At 34.5% G+C, this 14,373-nt stretch overlaps 2 protein-coding genes and 1 non-coding gene across 3 annotated transcripts; 2 read left to right on the top strand and 1 right to left on the bottom strand.

Moving 5' to 3' along the window:
- Nucleotides 1–1,910: 1,910 nt before the first annotated feature.
- On the bottom strand, nt 1,911–3,120 carry LOC109789258 (uncharacterized). Its single transcript, XM_020348172.2, has one exon. It carries the CDS (start codon nt 2,808–2,810, stop codon nt 1,911–1,913), a length of 900 nt encoding a protein of 299 aa, XP_020203761.2. The 5' UTR covers nt 2,811–3,120.
- Nucleotides 3,121–4,921: 1,801 nt separating this feature from the next.
- LOC114915149 (small nucleolar RNA R71) lies at nt 4,922–5,027 on the top strand. Its single transcript, XR_003803063.2, has one exon. It is a non-coding gene; the product is annotated as a small nucleolar RNA R71 (small nucleolar RNA).
- Nucleotides 5,028–12,057: 7,030 nt separating this feature from the next.
- LOC109810159 (uncharacterized) lies at nt 12,058–14,251 on the top strand. Its single transcript, XM_020373552.3, has 2 exons — nt 12,058–12,289; nt 13,408–14,251. The coding sequence occupies exons 1-2, from the start codon at nt 12,142–12,144 to the stop codon at nt 14,112–14,114; spliced, it is 855 nt and encodes a 284-aa protein (XP_020229141.3). The 5' UTR covers nt 12,058–12,141; the 3' UTR covers nt 14,115–14,251.
- Nucleotides 14,252–14,373: the final 122 nt, after the last annotated feature.

Genomic DNA, 14,373 nt, shown 5'->3' with positions numbered 1-14,373 from the left:
ACGAACACCTACCATCCTAACAATGCAAAACACCAGTCAAACTAACATGCATGCAAAACTAACAAACATGCAAAACTAGAAGAAAACTTGAACAAATAAAATTTCAGATCATCTGGATTGCCTTCCAGGAAGCGCTTGTTTAACGTCACGTGCTTGACGACCTTTTTGGTTCACTACGGGTCGCTAAGCTCAAGCTTAGCAATCAGCCTTTCAAAATCTTCACCAAGATAAGGCTTCAATCGCTGCCCATTAACCATCTAACTTCTTTTGGAAGCAGGGTCTTCAATCTCAACTGCTCCATAGGGCTTAACCTCTTTGATAACAAAGGGTCCGGACCACTTAGATCGAAGTTTTCCAGGGAACAATTTCAACCTGGAGTTAAATAAAAGCATAGATTGGCCTGGTCGGAAATCCCTCTTTAAGATTTTCTTATCATGATAAGCTTTCACCCGTTCTTTGTACTGCCTTGAGGACTGATAAGCATTGAGTCTCATTTCCTCTAATTCATGAAGTTGTGACTTTCTCTTCTCCCCACAAGACTTCGGGTCAAAATTTAGAAGTTTCAATGCCCAGAAGGCTTTGTGTTCTAGCTCCACCGGGAGGTGACATGCCTTACCGTACACCAACTGGAATGGTGATAGAGATGTTGGTGTCTTAAAAGCTGTTCTATATCCCCATAAAGCCTCGTCAAGTTTGCTAGCCCAATCTTTTCTAGAAGTGGCAATTGTCTTTTCTAGAATCCTCTTGATTTCTCTGTTAGACACTTCTGCTTGTCCATTGGTCTGAGGATGGTAAGCTGTTGCCACTTTATGTCTCACCCCATAATGTTCTAAGGTCTTCTTGAGCTGAGCATTGCAAAAATGAGATCCTCCATCACTGATCAGAACTCTGGGCGTACCAAACCTGCAGAAAATATTCTTCTTAAGGAATTTGATTACTGTTTTAGCATCCGCTTTTTGTGTTGGGATAGCCTCTACCCATCTAGATACATATTCCACTGCCAAAAGGATGTACTCATTGGAAAATGAAGTTGGTAAAGGGCCTATAAAGTCAATCCCCCAACAATAAAAAACTTCCACTTCTTGAATGTTCTGCAATGGCATCTCATGCCTCTTGGAGATAGTTCCACTCCTTTGACAGCTATCACATCTCTGTACATAATCATAGGCATCCTTGAATAAGGTAGGCCAAAAGAACCCAGACTGGAGGACCTTAACTGCTGTCCTTTCCCCATTAAAATGACCTCCGTAGGGTGAGTTGTGACAATGCCATAGAATGTCTTTGGCCTCCTCTTTTGTAACACACCATCTCAACAAATTGTCAGCTCCAATCTTAAACAAATGAGGATCATCCCACACATACAACTTGGCATCATTAATCATTTTTTTTCTTTGGTGCCAATTTAGATCCTCAGGGATGACTCCAGCAGCTTTAAAATTAGCCATGTCTGCAAACCATGGCCTTTCTTGGATTGACAGGAGTTTTTCATCCAGGAATTCCTCTGATAGCTCTGGTTCTAGTGTAGTCACCTCATTGTTCACTAGTCGGGAGAGATGGTCTGCTACATTGTTTTCACAACCTTTCTTGTCCTTGATTTCTAAATCGAACTCCTGCAAAAACAATATCCACCTTATTAGCCTAGGTTTGGAGTCAGACTTAGTTAACAAATATTTAATTGTAGCATGATCAGGGAAAACAATAATTTTTGAACCAATCAGATACGCTCTGAACTTTTCCAGTGCATATACTATGGCAAGAAGTTCTTTTTCAGTTGTAGCATAATTAGCTTGAGTGTCATTTAAAACTTTACTTGCATAGTGTATCACATGGAAAACTTTTTCTTTTCTTTGACCTAGCACTGCTTCTATAGCATAATCACTGGCGTCACACATAAGTTCAAAACCAAACTGCTAGTTAAGAGCAGTGATCACTGGTGCAGAAATGAGTTTGTTTTTCAAGGTCTCAAAAGCAGATAAATAGTTTGCATCAAATTTAAATGGGGTATCCTTATTTAGCAAGTTGCTCAATGGTTTTGCAATCTTGGAGAAGTCCTTGATGAATCTCCTGTAGAACCCAGCATGTCCTAAGAAGCTTCTGATTCCTTTAACGTTGACTGGTGGGGGTAGTTTCTCAATGACTTCAATTTTTGCTTTGTCCACCTCAATCCCCCTGCAAGAAATCTTGTGGCCTAAGACAATGCCTTCAGTCACCATGAAGTGACATTTCTCCCAATTGAGCACCAAATTGGTTTCCACACACCGCTTCAGTATGGTGTCTAAATTGCCCAAGCAAGTATCAAAAGAAGACCCAAAAACTGAGAAGTCATCCATGAAAACTTCAATGCATTTTTCCACCAAGTCAGAGAAGATAGCAAGCATGCACCGTTGAAACGTAGCTGGAGCATTACACAACCCAAATGGCATTTTCCTGTAAGCAAAAACACCAAAAGGGCATGTGAAGGCTATTTTCTCTTGATCTTCTAGATCCACTGCAATCTGATTATAACCTGAATATCTGTCCAGAAAACAATAGTATGCTTGCGCCGCTAACCGTTCGAACATCTGATCCATGAAGGGCAAAGGGAAGTGATCTTTTCTTGTGGCCTTGTTCAATTTCCTGTAGTCTATACACATCCTCCAACCTGTGACAGTCCTTGTGGGGATCAATTCATTCTTTTCATTGTGGATTACAGTCATTCCACCCTTCTTGGGAACTACTTGCACAGGACTGACCCACGCACTGTCTGAGATAGGATAGATCATCCCTGCCTCCAACAATTTTTGAACCTCCTTCTTTACAACTTCTTTCATGGTTGGGTTCAAACGCCTCTGAGGTTGAGCCACAGGCCTATAGTCCTACTCCATGTGAATTTTGTGCATGCAATAAGAGGGACTAATGCCTTTCAAATCAGATAGGGTCCAAGCTATGGCTTCTCGGTTCAGTTGTAACACCTCAATTAACCTCTTCTCCTCATTGTCAGAAAGGGAGCTACTGATGATGACTGGTTTGTTGTTACCCTATTCAAGAAAAACATATTTAAGATGTGAAGGCAAAACTTTCAATTCTAACTTTTGCTCTTCAGACCTCAAACTCATGCAATTCTTCACATTTTATATTTCTTTCAAGAACTTCTTTGGTTGAGTTCAAGCTCCTTAAGCAGACCTCAATTTCTTTCTCCTCTTCATCATTCAAAAACTCAAAAGCTTCAATGAGGGCTTTCTCCAAAGGGCTTTGACTATGTATTTGACTTGAAGCGGCAAAGATCACATCATCAAGTATATCCACCCTCACACAATCATTTTTATCATTGGGGTATTGCATGGCTTCAAAGACATTGAAATTCACTTCCTCATCTTGGACTCTCACTGTTAACTTTCCATCATCCACATCAATAATAACCTTGGCGATTTTCATGAAAGACCTACCAAGTATTAGAGGAACCTCTATGTCCTCTTCCATGTCCATCACTACAAAATCCACCGGGAACATGAACTTGTCCACCTTGACCAAAACATCCTCCACCACTCCATGAGGATACTTAATTGATCTATCTGCCAACTATAATGTCATCCGAGTAGGTCTAGCCTCCAAATCTCTTATCCTTCTCATCATAGACAAGGGCATCAAGTTAATGTTGGCCCCTAAGTCCAACAAGGCTTTACCCACAGGTAGAGTACCTATGGTTACAGGGATAGTGAAACTGCCTGGATCCTTAGATTTTTGAGGTAGGGACTTCTGAATGATTGCACTATAACCGACCTCCAACTCAATAGTTTCTTCTTCAATGAATCTTCTTTTCTTTGACAATAACTCTTTCATAAATTTAGCATAAGTTGGCATTTTCTCTAAGGCTTTCGAAAATGGAATATTAATTTGCAACCTCTTAAAAATGTCTAGAAACCTTGCAAATTGCCTCTCTTTGTCTTTTCTTGAAAGGGCATGTGGGTATGGAAGATTCTTTGTAGGTGGGGCTTTCCCAACTTCCTTCTTAATCTCTTTTTTCTTTATCTCTATTTCTCCACTCACTCTCTTATTCTCCACCTCTTCCACTACACTCTCATCATTGTCTTCTGCCCCGCTATTTTCTTTCATCACATTTTCTTGTCTATCATTTTGATTATTCTCTCCAAACTTCTTCCCACTTCTTGTAGACACAACCTTACAATGCTCCTTGGGATTTGTTTGTGTATTAGCGGAGAACGATCCACTCTGCTGGTCTACTAACTGTTTGGCCAATTGTCCCACTTGCACCTCCAAATTTTTAATTGAAGCATCTGTATTCTTTTGGTTTTGGAGGGATAATTGCATAAATTGTTGCAAGGTATCTTCTAGCTTGGTAGTTCTTTCATACAACGGTGGATGTTGTTGTTATGGAGGGTGAAGTCTACTACTTGATGCACCCATGTCTTGTTTCCCTCCAAATTGAGCATTATTATTTCTCCACCCTTGGTTGTAAGAACTAGGATAAGGATTGTTAGAGAAATTTTGGCGTCCTTGGTTCCCCATATAGTTGACTTCTTCAACTTGGGAGCCACTAGGAGCTTGACAATTGCCATTGGAATGATCACCTCCACAAAAATCACACCGCATAACTTGTTGAATTTGGAAAGGATTAGCATGCATGGCTTGGAGTTGTTGAGGTAATTTATCCATTTGTTGGTTGAGAGCTTCGATTTGTTGAGTGAGAAGCTTATGTTGAGCTAAGAGGGCGTCTTGAGTACTCAATTCTAATACTCCCCTCCTTTGTGCTTGACCCCTCCCATGTTGGCTTCGCAAGTCAGTAGATGCCATAGACTCAATGATTGTGATAGCTTCATCGGCAGTCTTGAACAAAACAGAGCCACCAAAAGAGGCATCCAAAATCATCTTTGTTTGTGGTTGTAAACCATTGCAAAAAGTCTAAACTTGCATCTCTATATCAAAACCATGATTGGGACACTTCCTAAGCAAAGCTTTATATCTCTCCCATGCCTCACATAAGGGTTCATCAACTCCTTGCACAAATGTAGCAATAGCGGCCTTGGCCTCCGTATTCTTGGATGGTGGGAAGAAACGAGCTAAAAATTTTGTCTCCACATCCCTCCAACTGGTTAGACTTTGGTTAGGTTGTGATTGGAGCCAAGCCTTGGCCTTCCCAGTGAGAGAGAATGGAAATAGCCTCATGAACAAAGCCTCTTCGTCATCCCCAGAAATTCCAATCGAGCCACACAACTCATAGAAGGTGTACAAATGAGTATGTGGGTCTTCATGATCCAACCCGACAAACTGATGAGAGCTTATAAGTTGCAAGAGGGTTGGCTTCATTTTAGCAATCTTCTCATTCATAGTAGGCCTCACCATGCTAGAGAAATTTCGGGGGCTGGTATAGAGAAAAGAATCCCCAATAGTTCTCCTTGGAGGTTGACTAAATGGATTATGATGCTCTTCTTCAACCATTTCTCCTTCTACAGCTAGATCGAAATGTTGAGTAGTGTTAGTTTGAGAGGATGAAGTTTGGTGGGTGACTTGTTGATTTAGTAGCCTTTGTCTTCTTGTGTTACTATTGTTTCTCCTGGCTGTTTTCTCAATCTCTGGATCACTAAGCAAAGGTTCCAAAGAAATGACCCGTCTTGTTCAGATAGTACCCTGCATACACAAGAACACACCAGATACTAGAGCAACAAGTTAGCCCACAAATAAAATAAAATAAAGTAAAATAAAATTTTGGCTTACAAGAAAGAAAATTCAAGAATAAAGAATGGAGTCTAGTATAACTATAATTACACAATTGCCTTGTATTGAGACACAAGTCCCCGGCAACGGCGCCAAAAACTTGTTAAACGATTTCTTTCAATATGGCAAGCGAACCAATCGCACAAGTAGTAAGTAGAAGTAATAGTCGTTCTTCCCAAAGGACTTGAGTAATACAATGGCAATATATGGAATTAAAGCTAATATAGACTAAAGAATGATTTCATATTTGATGGATTGTAATTGTTAAGTTAAAAAGAGAAAATGAACTAAAGTGAACTTTCATCAAACACTTGGAATGCGGTTTTGAAAATTAACTTATATGAATGAAATGTTAGGGTTAGACTTCACCAACTTTAATCTCATGCATAAGAAACATTCCTTCCCATTCAAACATTAATGTTATCCCACTAATTTACTCTAGTTCCAATTCCTTGGTTAAAAGAGCCTAAGTTTCATTACCAAATATCAATCCCTTGAATATTTCAATAAATCCACATGCATTAAGTTTAAGGGCTCCAAACAACAAGTAACTCATGTTCCATTCCTAGACACAAGTTTACAAGGTACCACATTCTCAAACAAGATTACCAATGATATTCCCACACCAAAAGTAATCACAAATCATGTAATAGTTGATCATTCCATACAAGCATTAAGCACAAGAACATGATACTAACATTTGAATGAAAAAAAAAAATATATATATATATATATATATATATATATATATATATATATATATATATTCAACAAGTTACATGAGAGTCAAGTTGGCTACATCTAACCCCAACAAAGGGGTTTTAGCAATCCATGTCCATGAGATTAGCAAGATACATCAAAAGAGTAAGAATGGAAGAAAACCAATGAGAAACAATGGTGAAGAGATGAGCCCTAGCTTCTCCCTTTTACACCTGCACTCTACTTCTCTTTGGATTCTGCTTCTCGACACCTTTCCTTCGCGCTCAGCCAGAAATTATATCAGTCTACACAACTCCTTAAGTGACGCGCTCAGCGCGATAATATGCGCGCTTGGTGCGTGACGGAATGCGCGCTTGGTGCATGATTAGGCACGCCCAGCGCGGTGCCAATTCTCCATCAACTCCCTGATCCAGTGCGCTGAGCGAGTTGAGCTATGGGCTCAGCGCGGGTCTACTGAAAATGCCAGCTAGCTTCATTGGAGTTCAATCCAGCTTCTTCTCTTTGACATGGATTCTTCCAACATGATTACCTTCCAAAAAATCACAAAAAATGAGGATTAAATCTGTATAACCCTGTATGTGTAACCAAAGTGTCTTTACTTACAAAAGAGAAGTTAAATTGAGGATTACATAAGTCAAAAGTTAGAAAAGAGTTGAATGTGTTAACAAATTTGGTACTAGAATGTAAGTAAAAATTAACATAATCAGCCATTTCTGGCTAGTAGTGAGTATTATGGACCACCCAGGTCAGAGCCACTCCTGGTCCAAGAATTCTCGACCTCTCCAGGCCCGCCAGCTTCACTCACCAGCGTTAGTATTCTTTAATCAGCCTCTTCAGGCTCGTAGTGAGTATTCTTTGACAAGCCCCTCCGGGCTTTACAAGTATTCTTTCCCTAGCCTCTTCAGGCTCTACTATATTAGACGTATAATCAGGTTTGAGTGTTTGGGTTATTCTCACAAAGAGGATACATAGATTTCTACACTCACTAAGGTATGCAACCTTAGTCTTTGCAACAATTGAGTGTTTGGTTTACTCTCATGAAGAGGATGCATAAGTTGGCACACTCACTAAGGTTTTGTTCCTAAGATACACATGTTTGGATCTCCTTAGTTTATAGAGATAAATACACGATGACATATTTGACTCTATTCGCTCTATCTCTGGTTTCGTTGTATCATGGACTTAGTATCACTCGGTTAAGCATGCAGACATGGAAGCCAACCTTTCAAGGTTTGAGATAGTGATATATATATATATATATATATATATATATATATATATATATATATATATATATATATTGTCTTGTAGGATTTTCCCGTTGCAAGTGTTCGTTGAAGCAATTGTAGATGGTTTGGTCTTCTCATTTAATGCTCAGATTCTTGCATTAAATGTTGCTTCCTGTGATAAACCTTGTGTGAAGTATTCTTTGTCTTGGTAGCAGCAGTTTCTAAGTTTAGCAGAGACCCAGGAACCTTTTTGTCCTTTTCTAGTCACATAGCTATAGAATTTTGTCCTTGTCTGAAAAAGTGATGTGTTTCTGCTAACACATACATGTTTTTAGTTCTGCGCTTGATTTTATCCTTTCTTATTTTCTTCTCACAATTCCGATGGCTTCGTGTGTTCTCCTGTGAGTGTGGACGATATTCAAATTTTCCTTTGAAGCTTGATTCTTCAGGTGATTGCGTGACAACTTTCGTCTGCGTCTGGTAGTCTATATGTAGCTCAAGCCTTGACCTTTGTCTGAGCATTTGTCATTAACGTATTAACTTTTCCTTTCGTCTTTGTCTTCGTCTTTATGTTGCATTTTAAGTTGTGCTTGACACAGTTTTGCCTTGTTCTTGATTTGGCCTTTTTGGATGCTTGTGTTAGCCTTTCGTCTGACATCTTGTATCATCTGATGCATATGCTTGTTCTTCATTTCACCTGTACTTATATTCTTCTGAAATACTAACACACTTGTTAGAGATAACAACATGTATGATATTTGTTTCACTCAAAACCTTGTTGGGAGTTTCTTCGTCTGACTTAACAATAATAACATTGTTCTACCTTTTACTAAGTATTACACCGTCCAATAACTTTATATTAAATATGAATTTTATAAATTCAACCGTTAGATTGAAAGTTCTTTATTCTTAAATCATATATACAAAATTTTATATTAATCTAAGATGATTTAATATTTCAATCTTATAAAACAAAATTGACGTAATATATACATTTCAAAATATATTAAAATATGAACACTTTGATTACCTTCAAGTTGTTCAATTTTAACAATATTTGATATAAACATATAAAGTGATATGAATTTTCAATCTAACAGTTGGATTTACAAAATTCGCATTTAATATAAAGTTATTAAGTGGTGTAATAATACCGGTGCAACTTTAATAAGTATTACACCACTCAATAAATCTATATTAAATGTGAATTTTGTAAATCTAACCGTTAGATTGAAAGTTCTTTACTCTTAGATCATATATTCAAAATTTTATATTAAACCAATATGATTTGATACTTCATTCTTATAAAAAAAAATTGATATAATAAAATATACTAAAATATGAACACTTTGATTACCTTCAAGTTGTTCAATTTTAACAAAATTTGATATACACATATAAAGTGATATGAACTTTCAATCTAACGGTTGGATTTACAAAATTCATATTTAATATAAAGTTATTGAGTAGTGTAATACTTAGTAAAAGTTACACTGGTATTATTATAACCCTCATATATATATATATATATATATATATATATATATATATATATATATATATAAGAGGATAAGGAAAATAATCCTAAAGCAATTTGTGAGAGACTTATTCTCTAAATTTGTGAGGGATTTAATAGCAATTTGCGAGAGAATTATTCTCAAAATTTGCAAGACATTTGCAAGGGTTTTGCAAGGAATGTATTCTCTTATTTGCAAGGGATTGACGAAAAAACCTTTCGCTCCCTAATTTGCGAGGACTATACTTATAACTCATTAGCGAGGGATTTGCAACGATAAAACTCCCTCGCCAAATGAAAAATTTATTTTTTAATTTTGGATAACAATTTGGAAAGGGATTTGCGAGGGCCTAATTTTCTCGCTAGATAAGTATTAACTTTAGCGAAGGATTTGTAAGAAGATAAAGCTTGGTCACAAAATAATCACTATTTAGCAAGGGGTATAATTTCAAGCTATTTTCTCGCTAATTAGCGAGGGATGTCCCTCTCTAATCCCTCTCTAATTAGCGAGAAAATAGCTTGAAATTATATCCTTCGCTAAATTCCCTCGCTAATCCGCAAAATTCTTATAGTGATAGTCAACTCTCCTATAATGGAGCTTCCACTAAAGAAGTTTCACATTTCTTTATCTATTACAAGACTAATTCAAAATGATGAACTAGAAATCTCTAAATGAAGCAAGGATTTCAACTTGTTAGCTTGTGTAGTTGATCTTTTTCTTTGATCTTACTTACTTCAAAACGTGACCTTTGTCTTCCATTTATAGCCACCTGAAATAGACCCATTGTGGCTTGCTTAGTTTTTTAAGCAAATGTTGACATCACTATACTTTGTTTTTTCTAGTCTTGTCAATCTTTTTCTATAAATGAGTGTCTTCTAAGTAAGTCATTACTTTAAGTCTTCTAAACAGAGTCTTCAATACAAGTTTTCTAAACAAAGTCTTCAATACAAGTCTTCTAAAAAGTTGTGTTTTAATTGAAGTCTTTTAATAAACAAACTAAAGTGTTGGTCTTATGAACTAGGTTTTCAAGAAATTTCTCTTAAGAAGAAATGTTTAACTTGAATCTTTTTAAATTTAGAAACAAAGGATGATCATCTTCTTGCTTAGGACAAACAGGTCTTTAATGCTAATAGAAAACCACCAAATTGAATCTTCATTAAGAGTGTCTTGTGAATCGCTTTTACTATTCAAGAAACCATAAGCTAATAGAACCTTCTATTAGATTAAATATTGTTAAAACACTTGAAAAAAATTATTAGCATACAAAGGAGAAGTCTTCTATTCTAAAATTTGGAAGTACAAATTTGTCATTATTAAAATCATATTTAGGCAGGATTCAACAAAATTAACAATTATCCTAAAAGTGAACAAAACAAGTGTCAAATCCTAACTAAAGTCGGATGTCACATCCTATTCAAAGTTGAAAATGCATAATGATGCAAAAGTTTTGAATTTGTTTAAGTTGCTAAGTGAACTAAAGTTGTTATGTTGCTTAAGTTGTGAAAGTTATTATGTTGATTAAGTTGTGAGCTGTGAAAGTTGCTATGATGTTTTAAGATGTAAAAGTTAACTTGATGATAAAGTTGTTTATATTGTCTGAAGTTGATTTCTTCTTATGATATGATGTTTTCTTTCACAAGCTTATCCTTGTTTTTTCATGTATTGAACTGTTATGATCATTCTTAGTATGAGAGCAAGCCAAGATTTAGTTGGAGGGCATGCTATGTGAATAACTATGTTAAGATGACAACTTTGTTTTGTTGAATTATTATGATACACCATGTATATAGACGCTTGATTGATGTTAGGATTTATGTTTTCAATACTTATTTATTAGATGTATTTGTATGTATGTATAAGTTTATTGTAACCATATAAGAAGCTTTATGTTTTTCAATTGATATAAGCAAGGACTGGTTTATGTTTTCTATACTTTATACATATATCTACTACATAAATATCCAAATATTGTTCCCATGCATGATAACCCTAGGTTGGTAGATTGTTTATGTTTTATATTGTGTTGTAATTCTACCTTACTAAGTGTAATGACTTATCAATAAGGTTTTTATGTCCACATTATCATAATAACAAAAAAATATTAAATATGTTTTTAGTTCTCTTTTTCTTTTGTCAATTTTCACTTTTAATTTTTAAATAATTCTTTTACTAGTTTTACTTCTTTGAGTATTGCCAATTTTTACTTTTGATCCTTGAACTTTTCCTTCCATTAATATTTTTATTAAGTTTTAGATCATGGCATCAAGATTTTTTTGTTTATGGAGGGAAACTTTAAGAATTAAAATCAATATAAATACTTGTTTAAGGATTAAGCAAAAAATTGAAACAATTTTAATAACTAAAAATATATTTAATCCTTAATTTTGGATTAAATAAATTTTTAATCCTTTAGCTTTTTAAGAATTTAATTTTTATTTCTTTTTGAATTTTTTTGTGAACTTTTAATCCTCCATCAACAAAAAAAAAAATTGTTATAAAAATTAGTTATCAATGTTAAGTCTCCTATATTAAGATGTACGTATGCTAGTAAGTCCTGACCGATTAAATTATTGATCTATTTCACTACTTAATAGATATTAAATCTTATCATACATTTAATTTTTCAATTCGCTCAAGTTTATTTCGGTATCTATCTTTGTGGTTTGAAATCCATTGCCACATCTCTACCTCTACATACCAAAAAATAGTCAATATTATATCAATACATTGCTAGAGTTTAAAGTGCACGAGCCAAACAAAGAATTTTAACTTTATTTGTCCCACAAGTTATACTCAGAAAGTTAGGGGAAATTGAAAATTTGACCATGCCTTTTTATTAAGAAATCAAAAAGGAATAATTTCTTTCTTCAGAAATCCAACGTGGTCAATTCTGGAAAAGTTCCCTATAAATATATGAACCCACAAATTCAATAAGTTCCAACAAATTGCATTTCCAAAGTTTGATGAAATATAGAAACACAAGCAAGACAAACAAAAGGCAATTGATGGAAATGTCCACCTTGCAATCAAACCTTAACTACGATAATTGCCAGCCTAAATTAGAAACAATGGAGACCCCAGAATCACACATACTGCTTCTTCATCTTCCTGGTTTGTTTGGCTACTTACCTCGTCATCCACAAAACCATGTTCTTGTTTTTCTTTTATATATCTTGCATGTTTCTTTTTCAGAGTTCCTGTTTGAATAAAATTAAAATAACTATTCGAATAATCCATTTGCATGTTATTAACGAACCAAACCCGTTGATTAGCCTGCTTCCGTTCGATTTTATGTTAATTTCCAAATCTTAATTAAATCATGTTAAGCAAATATCACGACATTACTACATATATACAAGTCTTTGATTCAGTTAATTATTTTTAAAAAAATGAAAATAAATGGTTTCCAAACATGAATTACATTAATTTGACATGGAAAAAACAAATAATTGTCTTATCGCCAAATTGCGAAGTAGAAGGCATTTTACTATAATATTTATTATCGTAACTAATGAATTTATTAAATTAAAAAAACTCAAAAGGAAAAGTTGTTTGAACATTTTATATATAATTATTAAGGTTCGACCTAATGGTCAATAGAATTGAGGTAGAAACACGATTATTTATATTTCATCTCCCTTGCAATAATTATAATCTTTTCTACAAATTATTTGAAAATTATTATATATATATATATATATATATATATGAATGAGAAGGGATTCGTTCATTAATCTAGTAATAAATCGACCTAAACTTACTTTGTTCAATAACTTGTATTTTTTTTTTATCAAATTTCAATGATCTAACTGTTGAATTTAGAATTCATAATGTATAGATCAAGTTTATAAATTTTTAAAAAATTTAAAAGTTATTTAATACTTTGTTTTATTAATTTAAATTAACAGATAATCATAAAATCATTTTAGATATTGATTTGAATTAATGAAACAAAACATCAAAAAATAATTTTTAATTTTTTTAAAAATTTGCAGACTTGATATATGCATTAAAAACTTTAGATTAATGTCAAATATGTGTTATTGAACAAAATAAGTTTAAATAAACTTGTTTCTAGAATAAATGGATCTCTCCTCTATTTATCTATTTATCTATCTCTCTCTCTCTCTCTCTCTCTCTATATATATATATATATATATATATATATATATATATATATTCATTTTGTTTCCCATTGATGTGTTATTTCTTCACTCTTTTTTTTCCAGGTTATGCACAAGAAGATATAGGTGCTCAATTTGAGTACGATTATAGAAGAGTTAGGGTTTTTGGTGGACGAGCACTTGGAGATAACAGATCAATCCGCTTCAACATTCTGTATGCTGTTCCTTGGAATTGTGATGTGAATAAGCTTAAGGGTACGTTCCAAGGAGAAATTTATAGTGTCATAATGCCAAAAGTAACTACGTCAAAAGAAATCCATGATCAAAATTCACCCAAATCTTCACCACAAGCACCTCAAAAGAGTCAAATGGAAATATGTGAGGAACCAAAATCAACAATTGAGAGTGAAAAAGAAGCTAATGAGACTTCAACCGCACCAAAAGCCACAAATGATATCGTGCCTCAAAAGGGTGAAGGAGTTTCACAAGATGCCAAGAATCAAGCAAAAGAAAAGTGTGCAACAGGAAAACCACCCCCGAAAGGTAACAAGGAACATGTCATGGATGAGACAAGTTTCATCACAAAGTGTGAAGAGAATGGTAAGGATAAGGGCAAAGAAAAAGTGGAAATGAATATTGGATCATCAAAAAGGAAAGGAATAAAAGAGGTGGCTGCTTCTACTTCTCATGTTGTTGCAAAATTGGTAAAGGGATTCAATGAAGAAGATATGATAGTGTTGTACACAAGTGCAACGGTTCTAGTGTTGGCTCTAGGTGTTTATGCTTCTTACAAGTTTCGTTCCTTTAGCTAGACTATAAATAATATAATGCATCTCTCTTTCCTATCATATGATTTTGGCATATGATTGTTTTCAACATTTGTAAAACAAGCTGACAAATTTTATATCATAATCATGTGTTAAGCCGATTGTTGAATTCTTTAAATATGATGCATTCTTCTTTTCGGATACATTATCAATTCGTTAGATTAATTGTGTGTGATGAAAAATTTCTGAACCAATAAATATTATACTCTAAAAATAAAAAATGGTAGAGCAAAATTTAAGTAAA

The sequence above is a fragment of the Cajanus cajan genome, chromosome 8, assembly GCF_000230855.2.
Source record: "Cajanus cajan strain Asha chromosome 8, NIPB_CcT2T_4, whole genome shotgun sequence".
In the NCBI taxonomy this organism is placed as follows: Eukaryota; Viridiplantae; Streptophyta; class Magnoliopsida; order Fabales; family Fabaceae; genus Cajanus; species Cajanus cajan.
This window is presented reverse-complemented; position numbering and strand designations above follow the sequence as displayed.